The 16654-nt window shown below is 37.0% G+C and overlaps 1 protein-coding gene across 1 annotated transcript in view; it reads right to left on the bottom strand.

Annotated features, from left to right (window-relative positions):
- Positions 1 to 8418: 8418 nt before the first annotated feature.
- The window catches only part of LOC110915035 (probable LRR receptor-like serine/threonine-protein kinase At1g07650), a 79064-nt gene continuing 70828 nt past the window's right edge, over positions 8419 to 16654 (bottom strand). The window contains exons 18-24 of the mRNA XM_022159658.2: positions 16430 to 16628; positions 15890 to 16027; positions 10167 to 10285; positions 9793 to 10003; positions 9310 to 9547; positions 8940 to 9090; positions 8419 to 8839 (exon numbers count right to left, since the gene is read on the bottom strand). Of these exons, the coding sequence (XP_022015350.2) occupies positions 8558 to 8839; positions 8940 to 9090; positions 9310 to 9547; positions 9793 to 10003; positions 10167 to 10285; positions 15890 to 16027; positions 16430 to 16628 (1338 nt within the window). The 3' untranslated portion in view covers positions 8419 to 8557. The remainder of the gene's footprint in view (positions 8840 to 8939; positions 9091 to 9309; positions 9548 to 9792; positions 10004 to 10166; positions 10286 to 15889; positions 16028 to 16429; positions 16629 to 16654) is intronic.

A 16654-nucleotide genomic window follows, 5' to 3' on the forward strand; every position in this document is an offset into this window, starting at 1 on the left:
GGGAGTGCCCCTGCTAGGCGTGTGACAAACCAATAACGAGCCACCAATCATATTGAACTGATAATAAGTTTGTAAATAAATACCAATTATTAAAGAATTATACCAATAATAAGTTTAACAAATCCCAATAAGTTCAGCGGAAGCAAAATAGAAAACTAAATTCAAACAGTATCAATAAGCCAAGTTATAATATCAAGAACATCTCATGAATCTCTTCAGTCGACCCATGACCACCCCAGCTTCCTCAGACAGCAAGTTCCTCAACCCAGAATACCTAACGACCTGCGAGCATGCAACAAGTGTATTAGACAAAGCTGGCGAGTTCACAGTTTTAATAAAACGTTAGTTACCAAGTATTTATTCCAGTCTGTTTAACAAATACGAAAGCAATGTTATAATATCTCGATACTGAACAAGACGGCTCCTGATGTATGTTTTGCCCGTTCCCCAGTGCTTTCACACCCGCCCTCTCTTAGGAACGGGGTGAGGGTGCCAAACCTAAGTAGCGCTACCAACTAATACCCCGCTACCACCCACGATAGCAAAAGATGGGACTTAATAGATAGAGAGTGAGAATATTATCCAACATCCCAGTTTTACCCAAAAGATTTATCCCTCCCCGGAATACCCACTGACTGTCCCAACCACCGGGACGCATGCTTAAAGTAGTGAACTCACCTTAGGTTTGCTCGGTAAGGTCAGTTAATTGCTTAATAGTCGGTCAAACACGTCCTATCATTGTTTACCAACAACGATCAGTTTGTATTCATATTGCGTCACGTAGATTGTCACATATCATACAAGTAACAAACAAATACAACACATATCCCTACCGCCTATTCTAACAAGAGTACGAATCACAGATTTTCCCATATTATAAGTCCAAAACAATTAAACTTACAAACCAGTTTACATATCATGTAATGACATTTGAGTCACGAGTTATTCGGTTTCACAAGCACAACAAACTAACAACTCATGATTATTTGACACGTTGATCCATTTAAAGTACAGCCCGCTGGGCCTTACCGATGTAACACATGTGTTGCCCGAGTTAACTGGACCACGATTATTCATCGTTTCTAACCCAAACCATAAGATACATATACTAAACACTTGGGCCCTCAAACAACTCCCATAATTACCCGGCCCACTGTTATGAATCTATTTAAGTTTAGGGCCCAATGACTTGTAATATATCAACATCGTGTGGCCCATTACTAACCACCAACTAATTGGGTGTGTGTATATTTACTGATTGTGTTACCCAACCAAATGGGGCGGCCCATATCAGATGTGCGGCCAGGCTGCCCACTTGCACAGCCCACTCCTTTTATAACCATTCACTTAATCAATTATCAGCCCAAACAATGTATACATGCAATCTGTTTAAGTGTTCAGTCCAACAAAAGAATCCCAAATCATGTGTATTATGTTCATGACAGTGATCAATTAACAAGTAAATCATGCGATCAAATAATAAATCATTCAATTCTAGTTTCAAACAATAGGTCCAATCATTGTTTACACATCCGATCAATCAGCCACTCAACGTTTACCACAAAAATTCAACTAACGGACAAAATATTTCTTTTATTCACATGAACTTTTGATATATTCAATTTAATGGCCGATAAATATTTGAGTGAAAAGTTACTTGATTGGACCAAACATGTTACTGGATCTATTGTAATGATACACTTTAATTCACAACACATGCAGAATTAAAATAATAACAGTTATACTAACCGAGATAATATGGGAAGTACGGTGATGGTGATCTCGACTTGGGGGGGGGTTGCTTCTACTGCCGCAGTTCGATCAGAGGGGGTGGGGGTAGGGTTTTCTAATTGTGAGTTAAAGGTTTACAAAAGGCTTACGTCCAAGTGCATATACAATGCTAATAACCAACAAGTGGGCCGATCTTTTATGATTTCCTCGGGCTACATAGCTTAGGCCGAAATAAACCAAAACACTCAAAAGAACCAGTTGGGCTAAGGAGGTGTTTGGGCCGATATTGTGTGTAAATGTGAAGTATAGTTATAATGCCTAACATGAACGCAGCCCAACAAATTCCAATACATTACTTGACCGAGTTAACAAACGTTTAAGTTTAACGACGCTATAACGGAGTAGAGAGCGTTCTAACACATAGGAGCGAAGTAACAAGCAGTTAAAATCACAACATAGAACCTTACTAACCTTGAAAGTTCGGGTTGTCACATCATCCCCAACTTGAAAGAAATTTCGTCCCGAAATTTGGCAAGTAATCACAGAGGAACGAAGTGAGAAAATCAAGGTTGTTGCGGGTTTTGCTCAGGTGCCACAAACGGCGCCAAAACTTGATGTGTAAAATGTTTAATATATTTTTAAAACACCAAATTAAATGGTCAAACTAGCTTAATTACAGACAATCGGCAAGTGCACCGGTCGTTATGAATTCAAGTCGGTAAGACCGAGTATCAATCCACGGACATAATGGCGCGACTCTCGATACTAAACTTTTGTCGACTCCTAGTCTAATAATGTTTACTGAGTGTTTCAATTTATATTAACTACTAAAATTAAATAAGGGAGCAAACACGAAAGCAAATCAAACAAATAACGAATTTAGGTGAATTAAGATGAGGAAAAAGTAGCTACCTAGGCAAGATGCATGTCAATTCACTCACCGTTCTCGGAATGGAATAACTAAGTTTTAGCTACCGGGATCTTAAGGTTCACTAAAAAAACCTAAACTGGCTGGCAGATCAATCTCCACACAGGTCGCAATCTAGGGTCAAGAAAAGTGTATAAACTCACCGGTTAATGTTAGATCACAATCTCGGTCTCTCCAACTAGGTTACGGTACCCTAAATCTAGATTACCTCTCAGTCTCACTAGAAACCGTACATCCGGGAAGTGTAAGAGATGTATGGGGTGGTGACTCTAATTAGGTTCTTACACGGTTTGCTAAAAATCACAAGAAAACCTAGGGTAATTCACTCTCGTGCAATTAACGCCTAAACCTGTCTAATGATTAAAACACCCCGACATCTAATCTCATCTTGGTCTCAAAGATGGTAGAATATTTAATTACCAAATAGTTTATTAATTTGTTCCTAGGATTTACTACGTCTAGCAACCACAAGATTAGTCCAAAACACAAAGTTAGCGAAATCACCAAATCCTAGATTTAATTAATACACAATTAATTTTAACCAAGAAAAGGTGAAACAAATATAAACTATTAATTATTAAATACACATAAACATTAGAACCTAGATTAGAACACTTTTACCATAACATAAAGCCAGTACATAAATTAACCGAACCGTGAACCGCAAGTAGAATTAACAATTATCCATAGCCTAGGTAGCAACAAAGAATTTAGCCAAGCATGTTCATAAATGAAACACAATTAAATTTAAAGCAAACAATTCTAGAAAACATTGTCATGATATTCAAGTTCAAAACAAAACTGAAAATATAAAACAACGTCTAACCGAAAAGCGATGAATTTTAAGATATTAGACTTTAATCTCCAAGCTTCCTTCTATTCAAACACCCTTAGTACGTCTCTTATGATCGCCTCTTTTTTTTATTGTATTCAGTCGCCTCCCTGTTCTCAAATAACTTGTCCCGATTCTTCGCTTATTTATATGTTTAAACTCGTATTTAATCCTTTTTCTCACCGGGAACTGTAATAATAATAATAAATAATAAAATATGTTTTAATATTATACAAATTACTCTAAACTATTATAATAATATACAAAATACACAAGGAAAATAAGATGTGTTTACAACTCATCAGTGCTTCGAATAAACATATAATTCACATTAAACTGCACACGTGCAACAACCACATACATAACTGTATGATTAATAGTTCACATCTATATGTTGCACCCATATGTTGAACTATCTATTTATGTCCATACATCTGTGTCGTCAATATATAAATACATGACTAGTCACATGAACATCCACTATTTTTTTTAAGATTATAACTTATGCACAAGTGCATGTTTTCTTTAATAACTTATGCACATGTCCATGTTTCCATTAATGTACCTATTTGTCTAACTATAACTTATGCACATGTGCAGGTTTCCCTGAACAAACAATAAGTTGTTCGTGCATAGGAATCACCTGCATTGGTTACCTATGCTGTCATGCATTTTGCATATTCCGATACAACCAAATTGAACGGATCCCATCACACTACATTCATTCGAGATGGAAACGAGATGCACTCCCATAGTTGTGCATAGTATATCGAATATGTACTCCAAAAATAGTGATGTTGTTATTATTAACAATGAACTAATAGAACTAGCTTGATCGCTGATGTCTTCTCTTTGTTTTTTTTTTTTTTTTTTTGCTTTCCTTTTTTGATTATGTTTATTCACACACAATTGCCCTATAATGTTCATACATGATGATGGACATGTGCATTCTAAACTTTGTTTTAATACATAAAACGTAACACTAATGTTTTTGACAACCATATGGTCATCGGTCTTAAACGTCGGTATCAAACGTCGACGTTACCATTGATCTTGCCAACTTCTTGTTCTTTACCACACACACTCCCTCACCTCCTTTTTTCGATGTTTCATCACGAGTTCGCTTACTGGTCGGCCTTTTTGTGTTTCTTTCTTCTTGCGCACCTGCATGTGATATATTTAATGTGTTTACATAAATGATATCATTTAACATGAAATTAATAAAGGGATGCACATGTGCATAAACTATCAACTGCATCATCAAACATTAATCAACCTTTCTTCGCCTTTTTGTTTAACTGTCCCGTAATCATCTTTTAATCCATTCGACATTTTATTTGACCTTTCATCCATTGGTTTTAAAACAAAAGTTACTTTCTTTGATTTTTTTCCACTGTTGATATACAATAATAAACAAATAAAAACAAGCATACAATCTTAATGAATATGTGCATTATCATTAACTTTATCATCGTCATATACACTATGCACACATGCATCAACATAAATGAAAGTGTTGACATATTATGTTAAATTATGCACATGTACATACGACCTTATTAACCTATTATGTCAATTTATGCACATGTTCATAACTATTCACATTTGAAACCACATGACTGACCTTATTAACATATTCTGACAAAATATACATACACGCATAAATATGCACATGTGCATTAACATGACTGACTTTAACAACACATTTGCTTACATAAAGAAAAAAATACTAATCCTTAACAAATTTAATTTCGTATTACGACCAATCCTATTTAACATAAATCAATAATGAAATTATTATGACAAACTATGCACATGTGCATAACTAGGGCACAAATGACGTTGTAAACATATTCTAACAAACTATGCATATGTGCATAGCTATGCACATGTGTATTAACATGAATGACCTTAATAACCTATTCTGACAACTTATGCACATGTGCATAATTATACAGTTTTGTACAATATGACTGACCTTATTAACCTAACTTGGCAAAATACGCATATGTGTATAACTATGCACATTTGCATTAACATGACTTACCTTATCAACAGTTTTGATACAATAAAAAACCCTAACCCTTACCAAATCACATTTCGTATTGCCAATCATATCTAACATTATCCAGTAACAAAACTACATACAAAAAAAAAACACATAAATACCACATTACATATAGTTCTATCACAATATTCACCCATGTTCCCTCAAAAAATCACATATATAACACAATTTTGAATAATGTAGATATGAAACAACCGATTTAAGCATCGTATTCTAACAAACTATGCATATGTGCATAGCTATGCACATGTGTGTTAATATGAATGACCTTAATAACCTATTCTGACAACTTATGCACATGTGTATAATTATACAGTTTTTTACAATATGACTGACCTTATTAACCTAACTTGGCAAAATACGTATATGTGTATAACTATGCACATTTGCATTAACATGACTTATCTTATCAACAGTTTTGATACAATAAAAAACCCTAACCCTTAACAAATCACATTTCGTATTGCCAATCATATCTAACATTATCCAGTAACAAAACTACATACAAAAAAAGACATAAATACCACATTATATATAGTTCTATCACAATATTCACCCATGTTCCCTAAAAAAATCACATATATAACACAATTTTGAATAATGTAGATATGAAACAACCGATTTAAGCGTCATATTCACATAAAAAAACCTAAATCGATGATTAAGCATCGTATTATCATATACGAGTGCAAAACAAAGTGTATAATCTTATAAATTCATGGAACAGTGCAACAATGCTGACTTTTCCGAGAATAACTAGGTTACGGAGATTCACGAGTCCATTGGACGTCTGTTCTTCAGATTATCCCTAATTGTGCCACAATCCTCGTTGATTCTGTTCGTATTGCCCTAATTTCGATTGGATGACAAATATATGATTGATGATTATCTTCTTACTGCACTAATATCGATTATACAACAAATTTTGGAGCACTAATCTCGATTATACGACAAACTTTGAAGTGTGAGATGGTAAAATCGCAATGATGTTGTATCGCTATGACGAACTGCTGATGTTGGAGAGTGTCGGACGTGATTTCGTATACAAACATGATTTAATTGTTGTTTGAAGTCCAGGAGGAGGAGGAGACAAGGAGGAGGCGCTTAATTTAAAAGTTGTTATGTATTTACACTAATGCCCCCTGTTCACATTGGGTCTCGTGGTTCTCGCAATAAAGGTGGTTATCAGCTACATTTACGGCCCGTTCGCAGCCCTTAAACGACTGTGTTTATGGAGGTATAACGGCTGCGAACAGGCCGTAAACGCAACAGTTAATCGCTGCGTTTGCAGCCGAAACTTTAGTGTACTTATATCCTCCTTTTATTCTTTTGCAGGTAATCTATATCAGGGTACACTCAATGGAAGATGGGGCATGGTTGGATCTGAATGAAGTCCTACATCTTTTTTTCTCATTGCTGCTCGCACTGTGTGTTGAGTTTGTATAACCACTTAGTACCTTACTACTTTAGCTTCTCATAACAACTTTTGTATACTTAAGAAAGTTTTGGCGATAATTAAGTTTAATTATAAATACTTGCTGCTCGAACACAGTTTTTTCTTTGAGAACTTAAATGGAAAATTCTTTTTTTTTCTTTGTAATTTGAAGTGTTTGTCTTGATAGTATATATCTTTTCAATGACGATCAATGAAAAGATCAAGGCATGGTGGTTACATGTTGATCCAGTTTGAGAAAATGGCATACAATACCAATGGGTCAAGGTATCGCTTATATTTAGTTATATAACATTTTAAGTTATATTTATAAATTTCTTTGGTTTTTTATCTGGTGACACTTTTTTATTTGCTTGCTATAGGCAAATGCGCCCCAATAAGGCAGGTCTTGGGTAAGAGCAAGATGATATTAGGGCTGCTAGAAGGAATTTCAATGATGTTGAAGGGGGAACTTGCAGTGGTAAGTATTGAGTAATGATCATAGTTTATTTAGTGGTTGAAATTTTGATTGTCATGCTGTTTGTTATTGATTTTTAAAACATATATTGGTGTTACCTATTTCAGTTTAAAATGAAGCCTGAATTTCACTATGGCGAGGATGACTGCCCGGTTTCTGTTTCAGATAGCTTTTCAAAGGATGCCCAACTTAACTTTGAGATTGAGATGATCGAGTTTTCTAAGAACAAGGCAAGAACTACAGTTGGTTATTTATACTTTTGTACACTAAATTCACACTATACGGACCTAACTTTGATGTGAAGCTGTTATTTGAAGCACACACTTATTAGTCAATGTCTAAACTCTAAAGCTGAAATTGATGCAAAAATTACTTGCAGCCCTTGTTTTTTTTATATGGCGTGTTGTGAATATAAATGAACCCGGATGGTGACGTTTGTGACGTTTATGCTTATGTAGATTGTATTTATTTAGTTTTTGTGTGTCGTGAACCCGAAATTGGCAGGTTTAAATATGAAAAAATAGAAAATAAAAAAAATAAAAAATAACACTTTCAGGGGCGACAAAAGTCGTCGCTATTGAGCTAGACCATTAGCTACGATATATTAGCAGCGACATCTGTCGCCGCTATTGAATCAACCCTTTAGCGGCGACATGACCAATAGCGGCGACATGTGGGGCAATACCGGCCAACCTTTAGCGGCGACCCTTTAGCAGCGACATGTCATCGCTATTACCAATAGCGGCAACATAAGGGGTCTTTAGCAGCGACATCTGTCGCCCCTATTGCCCCGTTTTCTTGTAGTGATAGCTCGATCTATATAACCTATCAGCTGTTGTCATACTAAAATATGTATCAACAAGTAATTATCATAAGTAGTAATGTTAGAGTTATAAAACTTGCCGTAAAATAAGCGAGCTGACACTTTGTTCGTAAAACGTCACGTCAACTGTTTGTTTAAACAATCTTGATTTCAATCATCGGTCCAATTAAGAAGCCATCAGAAACAACTTTCTTAATAAATTTGACTATTAGGATACAGGTCATGCAAGATAGAAGATGATGGTTTAGTGGAAATCTCATGTTCACTAGAGTAGGGGGAATGTATCTCCTTGATCAAGCTTCAAATTGAGTGCTTGCAGCCTTAACTCATCACCAGATGTAATTAGATTAAAATCTGGTTCCTTAATTTCGATATTCCCTTCTAGCATATTTACTACTTCAGACATGGTAGGCCTATGAGCTGGGGACTTGTTGATGCATAATACAGCGATCTCTATCATTCTCAATGCTTCATTTTTGTTGAAATCAGAATCCAGTCTTGGATCCACCAAGTCCATCAAACTCCCCTTTTGTTTTAGAGAAACAACCTTAAGAATTGAAGAAATATAATGATAGTAAGGTTGTGGGTTAACTGGGTTTTTTGGGTAGGATAATATAAAACTGTAGTTTCTGTTAAAGCAGTTTTACCCAATCAACAAGACAAATAGATTCTTCAGTTGGCCGATGTTTCATATTACTCCTTCCTGAAACGATTTCCAGTGCAAGAACCCCAAAACTATATACATCTGCTTTGTAGGTTAAGTGACCCCTTAATGCATATTCTGGGGCCATGTACCCTCTGATGGAAAGTAAAAGAAACTGATTATTATGAACAAGAAAGAAGATAACAACATGGTTTATTTTGGTGGATTTTATGGCATAAGCAAATTTCTATACCAATATATATATATGAACTTCGAAAGTTAGAAGCAGAAATATATCCACAGGATTATAAACAAAACTTAATCAATTAATGTTGTGGGTAAACGACAAAGAATATAGTTAAGAAGACCCTCACATAGTTCCGGCAACTCTGGTTGTAATGTGAGTGTATTCATCTTCATCAAGCTTAGCGAAACCAAAATCTGATATCTTTGGAGTAAGGTCACTGTCTAGGAGTACATTTGTTGCCTTGATGTCCCTATGGATCATTCTTAGCACAGACTCTTCGTGCAGGAATGTCAAACCTTTTGCAATGCCAACACATATTCGTTGTCTTGTTGGGAAATCTAGTTCCATCTTAGCTTTATCAATCCCTGAATTATAAAAAAGAATACCATTCAAGAACTTGTGTTTGCTTGGACATGCTAATAGGATTTACCAGGTTGATTGGATTTGATTCAGTGTCGTCCCTTAGGTTTACATGGTTTTCCTTAATTAACCTTGTATTTTGTATTACTAGATGTCATTTCTTCATAGAAATACCCACAAATATTATTCAAGAGCTGACAACATGTTTCATCAAGGAATGTACCATTTACAGGGAAAAAGAGGAGAATACCAAATAGAGCATGGGCTAGAGAATTATTCTCCATATACTCGTAAACAAGAAGTAGTTGGTTCCTTTCTACACAACATCCATATAGCCTTACAATATTAGGGTGTTGAATACCGGCTATCATCCCTATTTCGTTCACAAATTCACGATTTCCTTGACTTGATTTAGAAGAGAGTTTCTTCACAGCAATTAAAGTTCCATCTATGAGTGTACCCTGCAATTAGAGAATTAGTGATATATCAACAACACCTTAATTTGTTTATCAAATTCTATTATATTTTATCTTTTAGATTGGATCACGGTGAAACGTTGTACCTTGTCGATTCCAAAATGTAAAACGCCAAATGAAACTTCTATATAAATATATTCACCATTACCTTGTAAACAGGTCCAAAACCACCCTCCCCAAGTTTATTTGGATCAGCAAAGTTGTCGGTTGCAGCTTTGATCTGTCTATATGTAAATACGCCAGTCTGCAGATCCAGTCCCCTTAAATCTGCAATGAAATGAAAACCCGGTTAATCTATTAACACCATACTTAGTTAGAATAGATTATTACATAGCGGTTATAAACTACAAGGACCAAACTTGACAAAATGGAAGAAGGAAACTACCACCCTTTACCGAAAAGGTGTGTCCTTCCCTCACACCATTTCCGATCGGTACAAGGCACAAGGAAAGGAGACGCACCGGTTGGATATGAACGGACAAGAATCATCACACCTCTTCAAGGATTGATCACAACCACACATCCAAGAGACATGACTTTTCACGAAGAGACACAACTTTTCACTCGTCCCGTAGAAAACTATAAATAGGATAGAATAGTTTCATTTGTAATCACTTACTCTCATTCGATTTGTACATACATTCAAGTTATTGTTTATGCAAGTTTGTTTAATCACGCTCGTTCTAGAGATCAAGATCCATTTCGGGCCAACAAATTGGTATCAGAGCATCAGGCTCTAGGCGTGGGAATCGCAAGGCATCGCAGGGAATTCGCGATCAGGTTTCAATTTCCTTTTTTCAATTCGCAAGTTCAATTCAGATTTTCGATTTCGGTTCTAGGGTAATCGGTTGAACCGAAGGCTTGGTTAGGAATCTAGGGTTTGTTTGATTCTGGGGTTTAGTGCGAATTAGATTATTTGGTTGTTTGATTATTACACGATTCGGGTAATCGTGGGTTTGTTGAGATCTATTGAACCAAGAAAAAGTTTATCAGAAGTGAAGATTGTTCGGCAGGAAGATATGTCAGGAACATCCGGACAAAATCCGATAATAATACAGAAAGAAGGAAATTCTCTTTCCCAGTTTCAGTGTCCGATTCTGAAACCAACAAACTATACAGTTTGGGCTATTCGTATCAAGACGATTCTTGAAGCGAATGGTTTGTGGGAAACGATTGAACCGACAGAAAATGCAACGGTAGACAACAAGAAAGATAAGTCTGCAATTGCATATCTGTTTCAAGCAATACCAGAAGACGTTGTATTGCAAGTTGCAAGTTGTAAAACTGCAAAAGAAATTTGGGATAATTTAAAGGTTAGACACGTTGGTGTTAATCGGGTACAAAAGGCGCGTATGCACACGCTATTATCAGAATTTGAATTGTTGCAAATGAAGGATGACGACACTATTGATTCGTTTACTGCAAAGATTAATAGTATCATTACCCGGGCAACTGAAGTAGGAACGACATTGAGTCAACAGACTCTAGTACGCAAACTTCTAAATGGAGTACCGGATAAGTTTACTCAAATCGTTGCCTCCATGGAACAATACTCCGATCTAGAAACTATGACGCTAGAAGAAGCAGTTGGAAGATTAAAAACGTATGAAGAACGGCTCAGGTTAAAGAAAGGAAATCAAGGAGAAAGCCAAGACAGGCTTATGTTCACACATCATGATAACAACAGAGGAAGACAATCTGGAAACCGCGGACGTGGTAGGTTTAACCAAACACGTGGAAATTGGCGAAACAACGGAAATAGGCAAAGTCCCAAAAACGAAGGATCTACATGTAGACCTAGAAATGGAAATTCTAGAAATTGGAGGAAGTTTGCAAGAACCGACCTAAGTAAGATCCAATGTTTTAAGTGTCAGAAGTTTGGACACTTCAAGAAGGACTGTTCTGAGAAAGACGAAGTACAAGAACATTCAAACCTCGTCGAGGAAGACGAAGCACCCGTATTGCTAATGACAATACAAGAAGAAAATGTTGGTCAAGAAAGGGCTCTGCTAAACGAGGAACGTATAAAACCAACAAGTTACGCCTCAGAAAATGAAAATCTATGGTACCTAGACAACGGGGCCAGCAACCACATGACAGGAGTGCGAGGTCACTTCAAGGAGTTAGATGAAACGGTGACAGGGCAAGTACGATTCGGTGATGGGTCGCACGTAGAAATTAAAGGCAAAGGTTCAATACCTACTGGAATGTCTAAACCAAGAACAAAAGATTGTTTCACAAGTATACTACATTCCAAGTCTGAAAAGCAACATATTGAGCCTCGGACAACTTACAGAAATCGGTTGCAAAGTGGTTATGGACGGAAATCTACTTACTATCCGAGATCGAAATAGAAAGCTACTAATGCGAGTCAAGAGAATGAAGAACAGGCTGTACAAAGTCAAACTGAAAATTGGAAAACTAATCTGCCTACTCTCAAAGACCGAAGACATAGCATGGTTATGGCACGCAAGGTTAGGCCATCTACACTTCGATGCTATCAAGGAAATGACTCGTAAGAACTTGGTACATGGAGTTCCCCAAATAAGTCATGCTAGTCAAATCTGTGACGCATGCTTATTAGGAAAGCATAGTAGGGCACCATTTCCAAATCAGGCAAAGTTCAGATCTTTAAAACCTCTGGACTTAGTCTATGGAGATTTGTGTGGTCCTATAACTCCACCAACACATGCTGGGAAAAAGTATATATTCTTACTTGTAGACGACTGTACTCGCTACATGTGGGCATATTTACTAACTTCCAAGGATCAAGCATTCGAAACATTTAAGGAGTTCAAAGAAAAGGTGGAAAAAGAAGCGCAGACCAAGTTGAAAATGCTAAGGACGGATAGAGGAGGTGAATTCACATCGGCTGAATTCAACAAGTATTGCAAAACCAACGGCATAGCAAGACAGCTTATAGCACCATATTCCCCACAGCAAAATGGAGTAGTAGAAAGGCGAAACAGGACGATGTTATCCACTACTCGCAGTATGCTAAAGGCAATGAACATGCCACAGAACTTTTGGGGTGAAGCAATACGACACACGATATACGTACTAAACAGGGTTCCAACAAAAGCCCTGGTGAACAAGACACCATATGAAGCATTGAAAGGAAGAAAGCCAAATCTGGAACACTTGAAGGTTTTTGGCTGCACTGCTTACGTTAAGGTACTACCACTTCAACAAAAGAAGTTAGATGATAGAAGTGCACCTATGGTTTTCCTTGGACTAGAAGAAGGATCAAAGGCATATAGATTATATGATCCAGCAAAGAACAAGATATGTGTCAGTAGAGATGTAAAGTTCATGGAAGGTCAACCATGGAACTGGAATAGTTATATGGAAACGGTAGATTCAGGGAATCCCGAATGGACAAACTTTGTCATTCAAGAAGATGACATACCACCAGAATTAGAAGAAAATGAACCAAGTAGTCCTGGCAGTAGCGGGCCACATCATGATGATTCAGGAATAGATCAGACAGAAGAACAAGACTCCTATGTAACCCCGCCAGCACATTCGTACAATCAGAACTCAGCAGGAAGTTCAAGCAGTTTATCAAGTGGAGGTCCATCTACCTCTGAAAGTACAACAGAGAGTATTAGTGACACTCCAGTAAGACTAAGAAGTCTCGAAGACCTGTATGAAGAGACAGAAGAAATTCAAGTAGATCCACATGAATTATTACTCGCTGAAGAAGAACCAAGGAATTACAAGGAAGCATCTAGTGACAGAAAATGGATTGAAGCAATGAAGGCTGAGTTAGACTCATAAACAAGAATAACACTTGGAATTTGACGGAGTTGCCAAGCGATCACAAGGCAATAGGTTTAAAGTGGGTATTCAAGACTAAGAAAGATGCAAGCGGAAACATTGTCAGACACAAGGCTAGGCTAGTTGCAAAAGGATATGTTCAGCAACACAGAATAGACTTTGACGAAGTCTTTGCACCAGTAGCACGTATGGAAACAGTACGACTAATGTTGGCTTTAGCAGCATATCAAGGTTGGGAGGTACATCATTTAGATGTGAAATCTGCATTTCTACACGGAGACCTCAAGGAGGAAGTCTATGTATCACAACCAGAAGGATTTGTAAAGCCAGGAAATGAAGGAAAGGTTTACAGACTATCAAAAGCATTGTATGGATTAAGACAAGCACCAAGAGCTTGGAATACGAAGTTAGATCAGACTCTAAAATCACTCAACTTGAAGAAGTGCACTTTAGAGAACACAATCTATACAAGAACAAATGAAGCCTCTACACTAATAGTTGGAGTCTACGTTGATGATTTGATAGTCACTGGAACATCAAAGAAGGAGATAGATGTCTTCAAATCTCAGATAAAAAACAAATTTGATATGAGCGATCTAGGATTGCTAGCATACTATCTGGGAATAGAAGTAATTCAAACAGGGGGTGAGATAGGCATCAAGCAAACAGGATATATCAACAAGATACTCAAAGACGCCGATATGTTATCCTGCAATGACACAAAGACTCCCATAACTCCAGGAACTCAATTAACAAAGACTGAAGAAGGTGATCTAGTAGATGCAACACATTACAGAAGCCTGATAGGTTCTCTCAGGTACTTATTGCACACAAGGCCAGATCTATGTTACCCAATCAGTCTACTTAGTAGATTCATGCAAGAACCAAAGGAACAACACTTGAAAGCAGCAAAGCAAATACTACGATACATCAAAGGAACTAAAGAGCATGGAATCATCTACAAGAGACAAGGAGGATGTAAGATTACAGGTTATAGTGATAGTAGTTTTGGAGTTAATACAGACAAAGGAAAAGGAACAACTGGTCTGGTATTCTACTTTGGAGAATCACCTATAACCTGGTGTACACAGAAGCAACAGACAGTGGCACTATCATCATGCGAATCAGAATTCATGGCAGCCACTGCAGCAGCATGTCAAGCACTATGGCTTAAAAGATTGTTAAGTGAAATCACAGGCTGGAAAGAAGAGAAGATAACACTCAGAGTAGATAATGTTTCAGCAATAGCACTCATGAGAAATCCAGTCTTTCATCGAAGAAGCAAGCACATTGACACACGCTATCATTTCATAAGAGAATGTGTGGAAAACGAAGATATCACTGTGGAACACATAAGTGGAGAACTACAACGAGCAGATATACTAACAAAGGCACTAGCAAGAATTAAGTTTGCTACAATGAGGGAACTGCTCGGAATTCAAGATTTGAAGCAACATATGGATGTTCGAGATTAGGGTGGTGAATGAAAACCCGGTTAATCTCTTAACACCATACTTAGTTAGAATAGATTATTACATAGCGGTTATAAACTACAAGGACCAAAGTTGACAAAATGGAAGAAGGAAACTACCACCCTTTACCGAAAAGGTGTGTCCTTCCCTCACACCATTTCCGATCGGTACAAGGCACAAGGAAAGGAGACGCACCGGTTGGATATGAACGGACAAGAATCATCACACCTCTTCAAGGATTGATCACAACCACACATCCAAGAGACGTGACTTTTCACGAAGAGACACAACTTTTCACTCGTACCCGTAGAAAACTATAAATAGGATAGAATAGTTTCATTTGTAATCACTTACTCTCATTCGATTTGTACATACATTCAAGTTATTGTTTATGCAAGTTTGTTTAATCACGCTCGTTCTAGAGATCAAGATCCATTTCGGGCCAACACGAAACAATATATTATCAATGAACTAATTCTATCCCACTAAGCACAAAGAAGTAGGCAGCCATAACACAAGTCTCCATGCCAGGTGGGGGAGGGGGTCTGTGTTTATGTGAAATAAAATTTGACGTGTCTAGGTGAAAATAAAAGTTTCTCATACGAACTACTCAAAACACCTTTTTCTCGTGATATTTGGTCCCTTTTGTGACCCCATGCCACATGCCTTGCAATACCAACAGCTATGAAAATGAGGCACAACGCTGCAGCCACAGCTCCAATGACTATGAATGTACTTCTTCTGTCAGGCTTAGACTCTAAACAAAGACAATTATATCAGAAACAGGCTAAAGCTACTTATTTATTGATGCTTTAAGGAAAGTGTGTTTTAGCGACAACGAAAAAGGGTCACTATATCAGAACATTTATTAACACTTTCTAAAAGGTGTGGGTTAAATATTAGAGTAAATTGCCATTTTAGTCGAGGTTTGTCCCAAATTGTCATTTTAGTCCAAATAGTTTTTTTTTCTCCTCTGTGTCCGTGAGTTTTCTATGTTTTGCCATTTTGATCACATTGCCTAACTCAGTCTAAAAACCTGGTTTGTCCCAAATTGTCATTTTAGTCCATTATGGTTTTGGGTTTTAAGGACATTAGAAAGAAACACTTGTTGCCGCTAAAACTTATTCTCACAGACCTTTGTATCACTCAATAAGCTTACCAAACTCCATTGAAATGGCAGATATTAGAGGTCCATATACCCATTTCCTTGGGACTACGGTTGTTCCCTTCCCAGCGTACTGAAACCGAATTTCTAATGTTTTATTAGATACATGAATATTTTTTATTGTTTTTATTAGTGCCTTATCAACCCCTCCTGCTTCATTTTTAATATCCAAATTCTTAAAGTTAATTGCACCCTGCAGAAAGGAAAAAAGGAAATATA

The sequence above is a fragment of the Helianthus annuus genome, chromosome 16, assembly GCF_002127325.2.
Source record: "Helianthus annuus cultivar XRQ/B chromosome 16, HanXRQr2.0-SUNRISE, whole genome shotgun sequence".
NCBI classification, from domain to species: domain Eukaryota; kingdom Viridiplantae; phylum Streptophyta; class Magnoliopsida; order Asterales; family Asteraceae; genus Helianthus; species Helianthus annuus.